The sequence below is a fragment of the Chelmon rostratus genome, chromosome 5, assembly GCF_017976325.1.
Source record: "Chelmon rostratus isolate fCheRos1 chromosome 5, fCheRos1.pri, whole genome shotgun sequence".
Lineage (NCBI taxonomy): Eukaryota > Metazoa > Chordata > Actinopteri > Chaetodontiformes > Chaetodontidae > Chelmon > Chelmon rostratus.
Window position 1 is genome coordinate 5,688,570 of NC_055662.1, and position 19,127 is coordinate 5,707,696.

The 19,127-nt window shown below is 42.8% G+C and overlaps 2 protein-coding genes across 3 annotated transcripts in view; one reads left to right on the plus strand and one right to left on the minus strand.

The window, feature by feature from the left end:
* Positions 1 to 19,127, minus strand: part of si:dkey-91m11.5 (PH_BCR_vertebrate and RhoGAP_Bcr domain-containing protein) — a 31,346-nt gene that overhangs the window by 3,055 nt on the left and 9,164 nt on the right. The window contains exons 2-18 of one of the 2 annotated variants that reach the window (XM_041936376.1): positions 14,691 to 14,872; positions 13,035 to 13,139; positions 11,649 to 11,834; positions 10,449 to 10,556; positions 10,159 to 10,219; positions 10,001 to 10,053; positions 9,767 to 9,907; positions 6,648 to 6,769; positions 6,125 to 6,290; positions 5,813 to 5,932; positions 5,494 to 5,569; positions 5,035 to 5,139; positions 4,855 to 4,929; positions 4,313 to 4,410; positions 3,930 to 4,061; positions 1,292 to 1,351; positions 75 to 184 (exon numbers count right to left, since the gene is read on the minus strand). In XM_041936376.1, coding sequence (XP_041792310.1) covers positions 75 to 184; positions 1,292 to 1,351; positions 3,930 to 4,061; positions 4,313 to 4,410; positions 4,855 to 4,929; positions 5,035 to 5,139; positions 5,494 to 5,569; positions 5,813 to 5,932; positions 6,125 to 6,290; positions 6,648 to 6,769; positions 9,767 to 9,907; positions 10,001 to 10,053; positions 10,159 to 10,219; positions 10,449 to 10,556; positions 11,649 to 11,834; positions 13,035 to 13,139; positions 14,691 to 14,872 — 1,900 coding nt within the window. Of the gene's footprint in view, positions 1 to 74; positions 185 to 1,291; positions 1,352 to 3,929; positions 4,062 to 4,312; positions 4,411 to 4,854; positions 5,140 to 5,493; positions 5,570 to 5,812; positions 5,933 to 6,124; positions 6,291 to 6,647; positions 6,770 to 9,766; positions 9,908 to 10,000; positions 10,054 to 10,158; positions 10,220 to 10,448; positions 10,557 to 11,648; positions 11,835 to 13,034; positions 13,140 to 14,690; positions 14,873 to 19,127 lie in introns of both variants that reach the window. The other variant, XM_041936374.1, reaches the window with a different exon arrangement.
* The window catches only part of ift81 (intraflagellar transport 81 homolog), a 28,464-nt gene continuing 24,153 nt past the window's right edge, over positions 14,817 to 19,127 (plus strand). Inside the window, exon 1 of the mRNA XM_041936379.1 lies at positions 14,817 to 14,822. The gene's annotated coding sequence lies outside the window, so the exon portion shown is untranslated. The remainder of the gene's footprint in view (positions 14,823 to 19,127) is intronic.

The window sequence follows — 19,127 nt, forward strand, 5'->3', positions numbered from 1 at the left end:
ATGTTGACTCACTGAGTTGCATAAAAAATGGGCATATGGGCATGACACACACCAAAAACATGACATCGACTCACTTCGTTACTACGTTGATCTTCACTCCAAAGACGCCAGACTGTTTCCGTGAAGGCATTCGCTTCAGACTGAACTCTCTGCTGGTGAACTTCATCGAAAGCTTCACCTCAATCTGACACAAGTAAAGACAAACAGTATGCGTTCACGTTAGCTCAGCTGGCATGTGTAACCTTTGCTGGGCACGCTGTGACTACCAGTGACACCAACAGGAGGTTGATAAATGCTAAAACGCAGGACAAGTACAGAAGAGCAGCAAAGTGATGCATTAATGCCAGTTTCACAGGAATGCTAACCATGCCATGCTAACATTAGCCAACTTCAGATGACGTAGAACTGAATTGAAATTAAGAAGTACAGTTTGGTCACATAATCTCACTTTAATGCATGTTTCTCTGTTTTTAGTGTTGTGAAACAGCACTATTTCAGCCTATCCACACATTACTGCTGGACAGCTGTCCTCCTTTACAACTTGTGGTACATGAATCACTTTTATTAACAAACTAAAGTTGTTTTCTGTTTCGCAGTTTCTAATTTGGAGGATAAGGGAAAAATAAATGATGATATTTAGCAGTAAAGTCTCCATTTTCTTTACCACTTGCGTTGTTAAAAAGTATTAGATACAATACAACAGGTCTAGCTAAAAAAAAAAAAAACCCCAACTGTACATAGACTCAAATCTGGACTAAATTATCAGTCTCTAGACTCTTCTTAATCTAGTCTGGATTTGACCCCAGGTTTTGGGCTAAACCTGGTCTAATACCTGGACCCAGAAAAAGCAGTGAAATTGCCCTGTTTTTTTTTCACAAACCTGAAACTGTATTTAAGAAGTTTGATACAGTTGTGGCCATATTTGTTGTGAATACAGAAAACATAGTGAAATTGCCAATAAAATAAAGGTTTCACAAATCTGAAAGTGGGTTTTAAGCAGGCTTAAGTCTTTATAACAACGACAAGAGGTGCAAAAATGGAGACTCTGCTGCTAAATATCGTCATTTCTCTTTGCCTTAACTTTCCTCCTAACCTCCAATTTGGAAGCTACCAATCAGAAGTACATGTTGTCGTTGTTGTTTGTAAAGGACAAGTGATACAAAAATGGAGACTCTGTCACCAAATACCATAATTTCTCTTTCCTCTTAACCTCAGAATCAGAAGCTGTGAACCAGAAGCTAACTTGAACGTTGTTGTCACTCTTTTTTCAGTTTCTAATGAAAACACTTACCCCATTCATGGCGATGACTGTCCTCTGCCAGTCTTTATTTTGCAATGTCTGAGGATCCAGCTGAAAAGAAAAAGATAAAAAAAATGTTTACTTTGTAAATATGAGTATTACCTGCTCAGTTACTACACTCAGCCTCACATAAACAAAAACTCCACATGGTCGGCAGCGTTATCTTGTGTCACTGATCTATTTCAGTCATCTGGCTAATACCGACTGCCAGGCTTTATTCACTGATCAGGCACGAGTAACATGACAACATCATCATGTCTGTGCCGCTAAGCACTGTCCCTGTCCAACATGGCAGACGCTCTTTCACCTGAGTAACAGTCAGATCTCATTCGGATAATCCTTTGTTCAGTGAAAATACATTCACAGTGAAAATACATTTTCTTTTGCAAAAAAATATTCTAATAAAGTACGACAACATAACTTAATATATATACATAACTATATATATATCTATATATATATAGGTCCCACAGACATTAAGCCGTATATAAGAGAAAGCAAAAACAAGCTTGTCCTTAAATGCAGGCTCCCACACATCCTTTACATCCTTGTTCTGGCCACAGCTCGCTGTCCATGTCTTTACCTTTGGTCTGAGCAGACTGCTGCGGACTCTGTCCCACAGACGGGCCCCTGCACTTGGGGGTTTCCTTAAAGCCGCGTCTCCCTCTTCCTCTAGCCCGCTGCTGGCCTGATCCACACCCTCCTCCTCATTGGGACTGCTCTCACTCATTCTTTCTGATATGAGTCTTTGTCAACTCTGAAATGTTGCTCTCACTGACTAATGGCAGACAAAGAAACCAGCGCTGGTCCACAGATGGCTCTATATTCTAAACTGCAGCACTAACAAGAACGGCAGGTCCTTCGTCCCTGAACAACCAGCCATTGATCACATCGCCGTCACTGAAGCAGCCCGGCTGAATCTTTACAAAACTTTCTGTCATCTTCACGTCTTGGCATTGTTAGACTTCAAACCGTTTCATTCCACAAAGGAAAAAAAGCCAAGCAGCCTGCCGAACACACTTGCCTCTGTGTTGTTCTACTTCCCAGATGGATTTGGGGGATTAACTCCTGAGAATCCCGTCCTACCCTCATTACCAACGTGCTCACGCCTGCCGCTGTGAGGAGTGCTGGCTGGTAATCTAGCATCTCAGGTAGCCTAAACAGGATCCTCAGGCCAAGAACTGATTAGTGTTAGTGACCTTTAACACCAGGCTGGTCTTCCCCCTATCTGAAACAATGTTTAGTATTCAAATCCATGACATAAGCCTTCTATGAACTTTTGACTTCCCCACAGCCTCTTCTTTCTATAAGAAGCCATCTTTCTTTTCCCTCAAAGCAGGTCTTAAGGTCCTGCCTCAGCTAACAGCTATCTATCTATCTATCTATCTATCTATCTTCCTTCCTTTTGTATATTTTTTATTTCATTTATTATTTAGATGTATTTTTCTATGCATTTCATAAGTTCTGTTTTTTTATATATAAAACACGTAGCACCTCTAGTCCTGTCAGTGGGTTTAAAAGCTAAAAACACTGTCTTCATACCATTGATGTAGACATCAACAAAGCAAGTTGAAAGGCCAACATGAAAGTGCTTGAAGTATCTGACAGGTGTCCTCTCTCCAGTCTGCTGGCTCCTGAATAACATGGCAAGTATCTGAGTGAGGATGCCAGCAGCCACATTCTCCTTTCCTCTGAGACTGAACAGCGTTTTAACCCACCTGTCCACCATGGAAATCCCTCCACTGGCTCATCAAAGAGCTCTCTGTGTCTCTCTCACTCTGTCACGCTCTGGAGCGGTGCCAACGGCTACATTTGGTCAACCCAAAGTCTAATCCGCCCTTTGTCACAACACCCTATCAGGGGTCAAGCTGAAGTGACCCTCCAGCAACCTCACGGCTCACTTCTTTTTCAGCAGTGAAAGGTCCCGCAGGGCAGGATTAGCCAAAAATGTCCCGTGGTCAGCACTGTAAAGAAGTCACCACCATGGAGGCACTAGAATCAATAGAGGGAGCGAGTTCACTCCAAGTAGACAAGGAGTGTTTTTTTCTATACATGTCAGTGGAACCATATAGATTTCGGGTCATCCTGAGTCTGTAAATATTGATTTTTGGTGTCTTTTTTTCTGCTTTGATGCCATATGGGACACAGTATGATGGATTAGAGATCCACTGTTTTCCTGAAAATTGGCAAATATTCAGCATATCAGAATGTCTAAAAAGTTTCCAAAAAGGGTTTAAAAGTCAATGTATTTAACTTTTCTGTGAAGTTAAAGGAATAGGCTGACATTTTGTGAAATGCACTTATTGCTATTATTAAATAGAAAGCCATAGCCGGAATCCACCTTGTAATATCCCACTTAGTACATAGAGTATATTGATCAGAATTTTTAATAACCAACTTCAAACAATACTTAGCAAAATATTGGTTTATGCTGTCAGTTTATTCATGTGTTTTGGTATTTTGGAACTCAAACATCCAGTATCAGTCAGGCTCAAATTGGCTAAAATTGGCAAAACTAACATAAATAAAAACATAGATTTAACCATCTGGTCCTCAAAGGTGTTTCCCTGAAACACAAGCAATTCTAAGATACGGTGTTTGACCCAGATCTGCCATAATTAGTCCATACCTTTATTTGTCCTTTGGCCATGATCTTGTCTGTGATCTCCCCGTCCTCTTTGTTCTGCTTGGTTTTGTTGCAGCACTTCTCATAACAGAGCAGCCTCACAGTTTGAGAGCCCTCCAGTTCAATCTCAAACTCCTTTGCACGGAAACAGAGCAAAGGCGCGTTAATGTAGGTTTAGGTTCAGCGCACAAAAATAGTCTTTTATTTGATCCAGAGTGAACAGCTTTTCTGAGCGTTTGTAGCTCAAATTTAAAACTGATATCCTTTAATTTCACACAGTAGTGTCTAGAGGAAACACTGTCCTTTATTGGCTGTCTCAAAATACACAGCAGTGGATGGGTAAGATCTCACTCATTCACTTCCTGCACTCTGATCTGCACTCTCACCTCGTTCCAGTTGGGCTCTGTCGAGTCTCTGTACACACGTGTTTTGGCTTTGTTGACAAAGTAACCGAAGGAATCCACCTCCAGGGAGCAGTAAAGGTCTAGTGGGCACAAGCAGAACAGCTTTTAACTGCTGAATCAAAGTGAAACCAAAGACTAAAGATTCACAACAATCAACTGGTTGAGACATGATGTACTGTATGAGCCCTTTGTGGCTGCAGCTGCATGCATTAATGGTGTCATTACATTATTTAGGAACATTAGAAGAAATAGCAAAAAGAGGAGTGGACTCCCCACTGGCTGAAACATGCCACTGACTATTGCCTGACTACCTTTTGTGACAGAGAGCACAAAGTAGGCAAGACATATTTGAGGCGGCTTGTACACAGTGTTCCTGGCTAATCCCACATGTTCCCCTGCAGCTGCCGTCCCAGTTGACAGCCACAGCCGAGAGAGAGTGGGAGGGGTTGTGTGACACCACGTGCATCCTCTAGAATTACCAGTGAGATGATTTCTAATCAAAAACAGGAGGGGGAATCACTTACTTAAGCTCTGTTTCAGCCCTGATGCTGAGTGGACAATGACATTTAGGAAGCCGTACAACCCGGAAGATTCATCATCTGTGGAGGGCAGCGTTGACTTAATACAGGTTAAAATAAAACACAAAACTCTACATATATTAAAATGTATAAATCCTAAAAAGGACAATCCACTGTGAACCTCACCTTCCTTATTCATGGTCATTGGGATCGTGTGAACAGTCTGGAGTTTCACACATGAGTTAGTGAGCATCTGCAGCTCCAGAGAGGTCAAAGAGAAGCTCTTAAAACCTGCAGGACACAGTTAAAGGTCAAGACTCACAAACTGTTATGATAAAGTGATATGGTGTCTAAACCTTTTTATTTCTAGTTTCTAGTCTATAAAAAGCATATTCTATTATTACTTTATGCTTTACAGTTGGAGGGATGATTTAATGTGCCAGATCTAGAATTATATATAAGATGCAGTGAGGTATTCTTTTTTACTCAAACACTGGAAATCCACACATCCGTCTACACTATTACACTGGGAAAAAGAAATTTATATTATTTCAAAGACAGGTGGACATGAAGGGGTCAGAATCCATTGTTCCATGCTGTTATGAAAATCCTGAGTGTCTGATAGAAAGTGTCATGAAAACTCACACTTCTTCTGCTGCTCGCGAATGATCTCCCTCCACTCGGCGCGCTCATAGTCAGACGAGATGAGAAATGTGAAACCCTGAAAGAAATGAAGGGATATTAGTCTGTATTTTACGGCACCCTCGTGCTGTAATGTCACACTTGTCAACAGCAGAGGGCAGCAGAAACCAAATGAAGACATGTTTATTGCTGGTACAAGATATTCTCAATGACATTCTGCATGAAAAACTCCTCGGGGAAATCAGGAAACATCATTCATCAACCACGGCACACTGGAGTTCATACATGTCTGAGTATTCCTCCTTGAAGACCCCTGACTCACCTTTCCGTTTCTGTTGGCCACTCTGAACGCCATGTTGGGTGACATGAGAAGCAGCAGAGACTCTTGTTCTGATAACTTCTTCCTCAGTCGCTCAATAACCTTGGATCCTTTGGTGGTTCTCTACAGATTGACAGCAGCAGGGTTAATGTAATACATCACATGCTGACTGGATGTTTGTTCTATTTACACGTGCTTATCTTTAAGTTCCTCATTTTAACATTAACTGTGTGCTGGATGCCTTCATGTTTTTTTTAATTTTGTGTTGAAGAATTTGAGTTTCTGTAGGTGCGTTTACCAGCTGTGCATCCTCACCTTTTCTCTTTGGATCTCGTTCTTGATCTGGGATATTTTGATCTTCATGGCGTCGATCTCTTCGTCTTGGACAAGAGGGATGGGGGTGGACTCGCAGTCCTCGATGGTCTGGAAGGTCAGATCAGCCAGTGGGATGTACCACTTACAATCATACTGCTGCCCTTTCCTGTTGGAGGACAAGATGTGTGTGTATAAGGACACAGTTTTTTTAACGTCCAAATTTTCTTCAACCAGAAACTGTCATGTTGTCCTGCTTTTTCACCTGAATGGTTTGTTAGCAGCATGACAGCAACAGTACAACTAGCCACAAGCTTGCAAACATATTCAGGAAACTGATGAAGGACTGCCAGCAGCCACATTGAAGGACCTTTGTTCCCTCCCACTGAAACAGTTCTCGCACAATTTACATTAACAAGTTTAATGTCTGTCTGGGCGGAGTGACTCTCATTCCCCAACGCTGATTTGAACCAGTGGTCAAAAGCCTGCATCTCTAACCCCGGGCTGGGCGCAGACCTAGACTCACCCAGCAGCCTGTTTCTTCAGCTTGGTGCAGAGCAGCAGGTCGGTGAAGAGGAAGACATGACGGAGTTTCCTGGAACCTTCCACCAGCTCGACCATGAAGCGATCCCTCAGCAGCTGACGGTTCTGCCAAAGGGGAAACGAGAAATCGCGTCGTCGCACTCATAGTATTGAACTCTCATTTGTCTCAAATACAACCCCGATACTCATAAAGTTGAATTGGTTTTGACTAATGAAACTGTGAGAGAGAATTGAGGTGCTTTCAACCTCTATTTTATAGCACCAAGAGCAAATAGCTGCAACTGCTGAAAGTACAGCATCTAATTTAAGATTTGCATTGATGCCGAGTTGAAAATGGTTTCATTTGGTTGGCTTTCATTTCAAACAATGATCCTGTGCTGATGTGTGTACATGCTTGTAATTATTCTACAGCCTGTGGTGTTGCAGCTGCTATCGGATGAATGCTACCCAACCTCACTGCAGAAGTCAACAAAAAACCCGAAACAAAAAACATTCGTGATGTGACCAAGACAAGGCAGTAAATGTATGTTTCTCCAACCGGCAGCAGAATGCCCACTGATGGAAAGATGCATTTTCAGACAATTTCAGCCACTAGCGGCTTGGCTGCGTGGATAGCAACATCAGTCTCTTCAGTCAACCGCTTTGGTGCAGACAGAAATGTCTCGGCATCTACTCCCTACTCCTCCTTCGTCCTGTTAATTTTCTATTATCAATCATATTTGCACAATACTTCTTTGCCACTTGGATGTGCGTATTTGTCACAAAAATGGTTGCTTAACATGCCAAACTGAGACGGTGAATATGGCAATCATTATACCTGCATGTAAAACACACAATATGTCATTTCTGCTGCTAGGGGTCTCTCAATCAAAACAATGACAATACATGCAGTTTGATGATCTCATAAAGCATCGTGGGATCATGGGAGTTGTTGTCTTAGTCTACACTTAGTCTGCACTACTGATTCTAAGGTGGTTTTGAGTATGTACTGGGTTCACACTGTTGAAGTGGCAGAAATAAGTTTACTTAAACCTGACAAGATGCATACATTTCAAATATGGTACGATCTTGACTGACACAGTGCCGTGCACAAAGGAATTTGATGAGCTGCTCACAGCTGAAAAATAATTTCTGAATGATGGTGAGACAGTCCAGAAAGATCTCGGAAAACAAGACAGTAAGTATTAAATCTCTCTGACTACTAAAACAGCACACTATGGTAATTAGTGTGTGGTACATACTGAAAAGACTTAGTCATATTTCTTGTTTACATAATGAATCCAAATTTTCAGAGCGTCCTCTAATCTTTGTTGATCCATCCAGCCTGAGGTTAGAGGCGCATGTGATGACATGAGCTCTTCCTGCAGCAGCGTGCATCTAAATTCCCCCTCTGCCGTTTGACCTCTGGGCTGAGGCTGTTTACAATGACACTGCCCATGTGAGACTCTGCCATCCCACACCAACCACAGTTCGACAAAAACAAGGAAATCACTGCAGCGTGGTTTTCCTATTCTGTTTTCTGCACACTCCAGTTCAGTGCTGGCTGTGTTACAGGCCCGTTGGCGAGGCCCTCAAACACGTTCAGTACTGTCCTGGTTTCAAAAAGAGGTGGCAGGGTGACATCCGCTTATTGTGTTGTGTCACAAACGTGACCACAAATAGTCAATAATCCAATGGAAAAACAAGAGCTGTAACTGCACAGAGCTCACACCCTACCGACACTGGAATCTGTTTTTTATGCACTATAATGAGACGTTGAGCAGTGAGGCATGCACAAGAGGTGAAGCTAGACAAACTCGTGGGTCTAAATGGTCGTGGTAATTACAGGCGGCCACGGTGCAAAACATCAACAGTGGGTGCAAATTTAGTCGAGAGCTGATCGCATAGAACAACAACTCGTATTTTAAACCGATTGTCATGTGCTGGCTTGTTATCTGTCAATCTCCTGGTGGGATTTCAGACTTCCTAGACAATATACAGAAGAATGTTCCCAAGAACTTTCTTTGATTTAACAATATCCCAGAGCCAGTTCCCAGAAAAAACAGAGGAAGTTCTCCATCAGGTCATCTGAATCAGAGCCTTGAGATGCATAGTGTGTGTGTGTAGGGGGGGGGGGGCAGAGGGGTCAGGAAGCCCGGTTAAGTCTGTACACGCCCAGTGAAGAAGGCTGGTTAGACAGTCACATTGATAAGGAGTGCTGCAGGTCATTTCTGGGAAGCAGAGTTGACACTGCGGCAAGGAAGGATGGGAGTGAGCGTGGGGGTAATTGACAGGTTTTCCTGGTTTGCAACACAGAGACCCCTTGCCTCCAGTGTTTGCATTGCTTTGTCACGAGCTTCCTCTACGCTCCACTTCCTTCACAACTAAAGCAGACAGGCTGAGATGAGTCAGCAACAACCTGACTCACACTCCGGTTTTATTGCAGCTTCCAGACACCTTGTGCTCTAAGCTTTTTACTGTCAACGGTTAAGATACGGCGCATATTACGGGAGTAGATAATCCTGAATCCTGCATGGCTGTAGACTCTTGTCTTTTTAAGTTTTGTGCTTTCAACCATTTCGCAAGAGACTGTCTTGCCTTTAATACTTTTGTGGAAAAGGTCAGAAAGCAAATGCTGTCGTGTTACAACATTCTGTTGCACCCGAGAGTTAGCAGACCACCAAAAACGGGTGGAAGTTAGTGACGCATATACTGGACAAACATAAAACCATATAAAAGCTGGAGCGGCACAAGGAGTCAACATTGTGGTATCAGGCCCCGTCGCTGTGCCACCACACCATTCAAACCACTGAATTTGTCCTTGGCAAAGAGAGCAAGTGCTCCACAAAGGGAACAAGCTGTACCTACTCTTAATTTGTCCTTCTCCCCGACTCAAGCCCTTTGTGAATACTAACCACAACAACCTGGGCTGCATTCAATCAATCAGGAATTATTTTGTATCTTCAATAACCAGCAAATCCAGTGTCAGTCAAGTTTCTGTCCCATTTACAGGAACTGGTCAACTAAAAATGCACCAGTTGGCAGCTTGGAGAGCATTGTGGATCTAGCTACAGCCTCTGGAGTGACAATATAACCCTGAGTAACTAGACTTTCCACACTGACCTCTCCCTTCTTAACGGTCATGGACTGTCTACGTGGAGTAATCTCTTCATTGACACTGGACAGGAAGTTCTGAGAGATGCGCAGGGCGTCCTGTAACAACGGATAGTCTGGGTGGCTGGAGGGCGTGTGCTTCAGGAGGTCCTGGAATAGACAATATGGACAAATTCAATCGCCAAAAGTTCCTTCATGCAAACAAGATGTTGCTCCAGATTAGAGTTAGGCAGACTGACTTACATGCAGAACGAGTGTGCTGCGAGTCACTCTGTCCACAGGTTTGTAGAGAAGAGCTGTGGAGGAGGAAGAGTCAGCTCAACAGGCCCAGTCACAGCTCAACTACTTATAGCAATATTGATTAATGTGGAGGCTGGCCATTCATTTCACTCAGTACTCACTTTCCAGTGAATTTTTAGCCAACTGGTCTTTGCAGTCCTTTGTGCTTTTGACCTTGAGATTCTGGCAGGGAGATAACACCAGGGGGAAAAGTGAGAAAAAATACCCTCATTAAATCACAGCAACTGCCCCACAGCGCAATTAAAACAATCAGCACCGCTGTAAAGAGCTGCATGGCTCTTTACACTGTGAGGACTGCTGAAAACTGCCCTGTCATCACTTGTCCCGGGCAGCTGTACAACATCAAATACTTGCCTGCCGAAGTCCCGCTGTGCATAGCATGATTACATACCTCAGATATCTCTGCAAACTGAGCGTTTGCCTGGCAGCACTTGTCCGCCGTCTCCACAGCAACCTTATAGTTATCCACAAAGGCTCGGTACACACCGAGCTGGCTGGCCTACGGGACACAAGTAGAGGACAGATTAGATTCATTCGAATCAAAACAGAGGATAGACTTCACTAGTCTGTGATTTTCACTAGCAGTGCCACTGCATGCTGCGCTAAGACATGGGTTAGCATAACAGTATTACAGGAGGAATTGATGCTGCTGAGTGTGACTTAATGTTGCTCACGTGTCTATATATAAATCCATGTGTGTGTCTTTTTCATCCAACAGGAAACACTGAGGTAGCTCTTATTCAGCAGCCTCCTATAGAGCGTTTTGTTCTCCTTTTACTGCCTGTAATGTGGTGAAGCGAGGCTTTTATCTGGCCGGGAGATGACTCCAGGCAGTCTACTCACATGTGCACTGCAAGATCCCCTGAACATTATTAACAGCCAAAGACTCCCACCTTTTTCCCCTGAAAGTCTCCCCTCTTTTAACTATCATTAATGATCAAGGGATGACATTTAAGGGGTGCTATAATTAGTTTCTGAAAGTTACTGACTTGACGAATGGCGGTCCGTTTGATCAAAAACCAACATGCAGTATAATTCTGTGAGGTTTCATGTTATTTGATGCTTGGTTTTCTTATCCGAGGGAGGGTTTAAATCAGCTGAACGGATTGCCATACGGTACTTAACTTTGTGTGGTAACCAAACACTCATACTGCAGTCACACAACTGTTCGAAGTGTTGCAAACCAAACAGTTATCGCAACATATCACTCATATCAGCCCTCCAGATACTGTGCTCACATTTCCCTGTTGGCTCTATTGGCTACATTCAAGTTAGGCCAAAATAAGTGGAAAAACAGGTCTTTGTTTCTTTCTCTGAAATATGGTCATGACACGGTTTCCTCCACAATTATATATTAAATAATTTAACCATAAAAAGTATAAGACGGTCTTTGTCAGATACTTCTCATTTTTCTGAGGCATGATAAATATTTATGCACTATAGATGGATTTCCAACATTGGTGGACTACATGCTACACTTGTGTTGGCACGATTATTCACAACAGCAGGTAGGTGTCATGAATTTTTTTTTTTAAATACTTTTGTTTCCTTGGTTGTCCTGCTGAAGCTAACAAAAACATCATCACCATACCAGTTTCTGGAAGAGGTCGCCCACACGCTGCTGGTGGCCCCAGTCCTGGACTCGGGGCAGCAGAGCATCGTAGAAGTCCTTGTGGATCTCGTGAAGCTCTGGCACTTTGAAGAAGATGGTCTCTATCTGCTGGATGGTCAGCATCGGTTGGGAAGTTGTGGCTGCGGCCCTCAGAGGCTTCATGGGCTGGATAAATAATCACAGTCAATATGGAGGAAACAGTGACTGAATCTGCAGTATGAGACAATAATCAATAAGTCATTCAGGCTTATCTTCAGAAGAAACATGTGCCGGGTGGATGAAATAATCCCATAGTTTAATTTTAGATGAGTTTTTTTATGATACTGTCTTTTTTCATTATTGTACAGAGCAGATTATCTAATTCTTCTGTGAAAGCGATATTTGTGACATGTAAGACGAGCATGTAACAAGAGCCTTCACTAACTTTCACTGAGCAGTGGCCACTGTGACCAGCAATTACAGGATGATCGCAAATGCAGTGTAACATCAGCACTGACACAGAGAAATCTGTGAACTCACTCAGTAATGTCAGTAACTTACACAGCAATATCTATCAAAAGTTTGCTATCAATAGCTAATATGAGCTAACATAAGATACGTCTTAATAGACCAAAGCTGCAGCCATAAAACCCCCTAGTGTATGAAACTGACCAGGGATTTGTTTTATCACTTATGAATTCAACTTTTCATTTGTAAGAGGGGGACTGTGTTATTTCTTTTTTAGTTAGGTAGTTTCACAAATGGACTCAGTAGTGCCAGTAACATTAGCTAATGCTAGCTAGCATTCCGTAAGCTATGTCCTACTCAACACTGTAGCCATAAAAAAAAAAAACCCTAAGTGCATAAATTGAGCAAGGGTGTGTTTAATCACTTATGAATATTAAGCACTTTTCATCTGTTTCTTCTTTCAAAAGCAGGACAATGTCACAAATTCACTCCAGCTACACGGCATCTAGCAAAAGTTTACTAAAATTAGCTAATGCTAGCTAGCATTCAGTAAGCTACATCTTACTCAACACTGTACTGTAACTGTATAAATTGAGTAAGGGGCGATGATAAAACACACCTGTGTTTTATCACTTATGATTACTGAGCACTTTTCAGTTGCAAGAAGTGTTAGTTGTTCTTTCAAAAGTTCTCGTCTTGCTTTAAAAAGGAGCATGTACAACACACCGGCAAAATGAAATGAATTAAAGACAAAAGAAATTAAAGATGCCAGCTACATCAGCAGTTTTTTTAATCAAAGGTGTAAACTAACTTCAGTGTCTTATTGTCTACACTACAGATGAAAACAACTCAGGAAATGATTTTGTGTGTGTGTGTGTGTGTGTGTGTGTGTGTGTGTGTGTTTCAAGTTACACCTACAATGAGCAGGGCCTCCAGGTGGCTCAGGTAGGTCTCCTCGCTGGCCAGGATTCCCGACAGAACCCACTTCCTCATCTCCAGCCCCTTCTCCTGATCCAGCTCCACCTGTTACAAAAATAGTGGGGAGAGAAAACAGTCAGCAAACGTAAAGAGAATGTTTTCTCCAACACAAAAGGCAAATGATGACAATATGACATGTAAACTGTAAACGGGTTTGGCCTATAATAAACCTCCCACACACCTCTGCGAACCCCTGGCTGCAGATACTGTTGTTGTGGGATGAGGGACAGACCAAATTTGATTAAACTCTGTAGGAGTTTTACATTCCAACATGCCTACACCCCAGACTCCTCGCATTTTAAGGAAGACAAATGTGTTTCTAGTCCGGGAGTTGTTATTCCAAACAGGTCAGAGCCATCAGTCTTCCTGGTGCGGGCTATCATGTCAGAAAGAAACTCACTGGAGCATTGAGAAGGGCTGAAGCTGTGCCATTATATTAGCTGGATTATAAGAAAAGCTGTATGCTGAGTGAGCCCCCCCGCCACCACCCTCCAACATGATTTAGGCTTTGAAGATCACCAAGTGTACACATCAGAGGATAAGAATACCACAGATAGGACAGGAACAGAGCCGAGGGGGAGGGGAGCTGGGTCTCCTTTTAACATCTGTTCGACCACAGCATGTTTGCTGAGCATGTATGATGTTTTTCAGCAGTGCCCTGTTTCGCAGTGAAAAGCACTCCCATCTGGGATCAAATGACTGACTGCAGGGTACTTCTGCTGTTTTCTAAAGGGAGCTGATTTTACACATGTAGTGATGTCACTACAGAAAGCCTGTGTTACAAACTGAGGATGAGGAGTTTGAACGTTGTGGGCATTTATCAGACAGGGAGGGTCTAAAGACAAATGCTGTCAGGATGTATTGTGGGAAATGTAGGATCCAGTGTTTTTGTTTTCTGTGAGCTCCGTACACTTTGATTGACATCACAATAATAATTTTGAAAGATCAGTAATTACTTAACAATCAGCTGAGAAGAATGGCGGGCTGCATGTGTTACATTACTGGCCTCCTGTCAGATTTTGCAGGAGATCTAGTGGTTTATTTAGTCGCACAAAACATGGAGGAGAAGCTCTTCTTCCAGTGTTGGAGTAGCTGGGTGTCTGCAGCACTTTTATGCACATGCAGCAACACGGAGGAGTAGAAGAATGATATCCTCTTTGCAATGTGAAGAACAAAGTTATAGAAAATGTTGGTGCAATTTAGTGAAACACTTGCACTACGACTCCCATGCAAAAGAGGTGACAAATCTTGTCAAATTTAATGCCAGCCAATACATTTAGCAATAAAAATGACTTGAAGCAAACTTGTAGGCTTTAAGAAATGGTCTGCCTTCGTTTCAGAAAACAACACACAAACAGTGGAAGAAGCAGTGGCAGGCACTGTAACAGCAGCGTTTCATCACAGAGTGAGACGCCACAGCTGCAAAAAGTGTGGGATGGTGTGTGGAGAGAGGACAGTGAAGGACAACGCAGTAGCCAGGGAACGACAGCAGAGCCAGAGGAAGATGAAGGAGAGAGCAGCAGAGACAGCACCGTGGGCTGAGGGACACAGTTCACGCGTCAGACGTGCTGGTGGGAGTTGACCCAGTAACATTACCGACAGCGTGGACTCCAGAGAGCCGGAGGACTGGGTGTCTCGGCTGCTCCGGCTCTTGGAGCGGAGCCTTGGCGAGGAGGACGGAGATCCAGTGAAGGACAGAGGGTCGTGGCGGGGCTGGTGCTCTTCTGAGTGCTCCAGGTCATAGCCGTATGATGGAGGGGTCTCACTGTACGGAGCCTCTGTGAGAAACAAAGAACAATAATGACATGGTGTGCCAATAAACTGTTAATTCGTGTAGTGAAACACAGAAGAGGATCTACTACAGGGCTAATCGTGGGGCTAACAAAGCTATTTAGGAGCAGATATCACAAGGTTGATAAGGCGTACAGCCTTTTCCCAGGTCACTTCAGTGTTATCAGGCATGATAACAAGTGCATTTGAAGCCAATTACAAACACACTAAGAGAAAGTCCTGTACAATAAAATGAGATCCATTACAATAACCTGGCAATACATACTACAATCATGTAGATTATAAAGATTGTTGACAGACATACATAACATATATGTCTAACTAAAGCAGACACACCGTTATCATCAGTTGACAATAAACTCTAAGCAGTGTGCTGTCTTTTACTGCCATTTGTCTTTATATCAAATCCTCCTTTAATCTTCATAAACCTGCGACCTACACAAATCTACCACACAGCCTGTGTGCCAGCCACCGAGGGCCTGTGCCAGGCGAGTGGATAAGCCCGGGAAACTGCAGGGGCAACACACGTGCTCTGCTCATGCCAGCCTTGTTGTGCAGCGACTCTCCTTCAGCTGAGTGCTCAGAGAGAATCCGAAAGGCACTGTCGTGACCTGGCATAACATTCACTTTGTCAGTCCACTTATCAAAGAGGCCTCAAGCCTCACGTAGCAGCACCGTTCTTTCAGAAAATCAGTCAAATGGGCAGAAAAAAAATCCATCATTCTGGGACTAGGACTATGCTGACAGGGAGTATGTGCCGGAAACAAGTGTAACAAGTTAGAAATATGTTGTATTCATCATCCCTGTGATTTCAGACTTTTTAGGACACCCTTAAGATGAGGCTCAGCGCTCTCTGTATCCTATAATTACTGTCAGCCACCCCTGACTCACCGGCACTTCCCATCATTATTATCATCATTATCGTCGACATGGCGGCTGGCAGATGCAGAATGATGTCGGACAGCAGTGATAAAATATAATGCAGACATGTCTAGCAATGAGGGGTAAGGTATGTTAACAAGAGGCTACAAAACCGGCTCACCACGGCTTGAAAACAGGAAAGAGAGGATTCCGGAAACTGTGGGTGGAGAAAGCCGAGTCACCCTGGAGAGGTCTGGAAGACAGGCGGACTGACGGGGTGACATCCACAGAGGCCCCCGACAAAGGGCTCAGACAAACACACTGGGCCCAGCACAGAGGCAGGGAGCTGTATTGACTGCTTGAGGAAGAGACCACTGCAGGCCAAACAGCTTCAGAGCACAAGGGAAGTCCATGTGAAAGGCCACTGTGTGTTCCAGTGAGATTATACAGCAGCCCCAGCACTGGATGAATAACACATCCTCTCAGGCAGCAGCCTGAGGGCCACAAACTGGCTCCTTCCAGAGGAAAAACAAACAGTCCAAGCTCGGAAAAACAGTACAAACACGAATAAGTAAAGAGGAGGATTTTAAAATGTGTTTAAAAGACTTAAATACTGAGTCATTTTCATTCTGCTGTGGTAAGTGTGAGAAAGTGGATATCATAATAGATCCTCAGTGAGCACCGCTGTTCACATGGAGCGCTGCTGAGGAAGTGTCCAGGCAGGTCTGTCCGGAAAGTTCAGCAATTCATCTGCTTCAGAGCGGAAACAGGCTTTCTGCACAAGGTCATCTTTTCACAAACAGCTCCCACTAACGCCCACACTCATCTGCTCTGTCATATGTATATATGCCAGTTACCTCTGAGATGTCTTCTGCTATTAAAACATGGTAAGATATATGTGGAAACAGAGTTTTACCATTTCTAATTTAAAGGTCTATTTCACTTCAGACCCAGATCTTCTTTTCTTCACCGTAGTTGTTTCTGTATAGAAAATATCAAAATTCAGCCAATATTTCTTTAAATCTGAACTCTAATGAACTTCTCTGAAATATTAGAAACTGGAAGTAATGTGTGGTGTGGGGACATTGATTTGATTTGATAAAATCACCTGTCACCAGTGACCATTTCATCTTTATGTGTTCGTCATTCCTTCATTAACTGGTTTTGCTTTTGTCTGTTTGACACAAGCTAGAGGAAAGCTTATTCTAACCATTATTTATGGCAACAAGCAGGCCCCCAGGCAGCACTTTAGAAATGACTGAGCTAAAAATGTCCTCAGCAGAACTTCACCCCTGTAAAAGATCTGGACTTTCAGGAGTATTTGAAATAAAAATAACAAAAGCTCACATTTTATTTATTAATTTAACTGTTAAATTACATTTTCTGTGAATTTGATGATCCATCATTATGGTTTAAAGGTTGCTTCGAAGCAGGTATGTAATCCTACTAAATTAAATTAATTTACTTTTTGCAAATTTGAAGGCATTTGGTCGAAAATGAATCAGAATGAGCCTTAAAACCCCAACATGTGTAACATGTTTGTAATCAGGGAATGTAAACTCCTGCTCATGTCGTCAAATCCCCCATATTCCGAGAAATATTACTGAGGACATGACCTCAGTGTCCTCAGTGCTAGCTATAGCTTTCTTGAACTTCAATCAAAAACTCCTTTTTAAATTACATAATTGTCTGCACCTCATCTGTATTTAAAGACCAACACACACACAGATAGAGATGTGTACATATTTTGATTTGGTTGACATTATTAGCCTTGTTGATGTATCTGGCTTAATTGTACAGTACAGTCAGTCCTCAATTACTGTAGCTCGTTTATTCTGTCAGTAGACTGAGAAATAATTCTCCATAACACAGTGCTGATACTAGAAGCTACACATCAGAGATTACAGTGAAGAAAATATCACACAGTAGGATGGAGGGTGGCAAATCAATCCTGGCAGTTCTACAGTCTGCCCCTGTCCCATACCCAGCTTTCTGCAGCTTAAAATGGTTTCAACTGTGCAACAGAGCTGTAATAAATACATTCTAATGACATTACATAAGACTGCTGAGCCCAACAGCTGCAGTTGGGAGCTGTGGATCAGAGAGAAGCTGATTTTGTTCTGGACTGTGTCCAAACTGTGTAATTCGGCGTTTTTCAAGAATTTAATTTGACTATATTCCCATGAGTCATGGTCATATAGATGCCATATTACTGCAAAGCATTAAAAAAAGATCGATTTTTGTTGAAATCACCATTTAATACATAATACACAGCATCTTCGCTTTCTCACACTGAACACAACTAAAAATAGAGTTCAAGGATATATGAGGACTCTGCCAAACTACTGGCTCCAAACTCTCCAGTCCCCTTCTGGAGAATAAATAGTCATCATGAAACACCTTTCCTTCCTCCAGCATGCAAACAAGAGTCATGTTCAGAGTACAATCACAGCAGTATAATACAGGGGACATGATGGATGTCCTATTGATGACAAAGCAAAGACAAATTCAAGCGCTAATCCTAATCCATAGAGATGAACTACGATAAACAGGCAGAGGGGGAGTGACAGATGTGCAGCTGAGACAGTGTCATAGCATCAGAGACTCACTATCACAGAAATAATCATGTGGTCTTATTCCACTACACAAGAAGAAGCAGAAGAAGACACTCTCTCTCGGGACAGACTTATGAATATTTTTATGTTTTTCTGTTAACACTGTTTGGTTTCCAAATGAAACTGCCATCATCACGTGGCGTGGACATGAAAGAACTGCCTTTTCACTTCACAGCAGGACATTTAAATATGGGGAAGGATGAGCTTGTTAGGTTGAGAATCAGATAAACAGGCCTTGGATCCACCTCGGCCTATCTGAACCTCCATTTTCCTTACCGGTCAAAAGTACCACGGATAAAATATCAGTTCTATTCCACTGATGGGAAGCATTCAGACAGCAATTCCCAAAAATACAAAATCAAAGAGCAAAGAGGTCTATTGATTCATCCCAGAAAGCGCTGGAACTAGAATAGTAGCATCCATAATAACCCACTTCACCACTGGGAAAAGGCACAGTGCTGCCCAGCTCGGCGCATTGACTGATCACCGATCAGTGTGCTTAAATAGCTCAAGGGGGACCGACTCCTGCTTGTGAAATGACAAAGAGAAGAAATCAGAGCTCCCCACTGTGAACACATTGACCATCCACACAAAGATCAGTCAGCTGACGGACAGACTTTAGATCGCAAGCTCCCAAATGATCCATGAACAGATGGAAATGAGATTTTAGTATCAATAATTCACCACAGAGCAAAAAAGGTACAATGAAGGACAGCCTTTCTGTGTGAGCCTCTCTAATGGCTGTATAGATCTGGAGAGAAAAGTT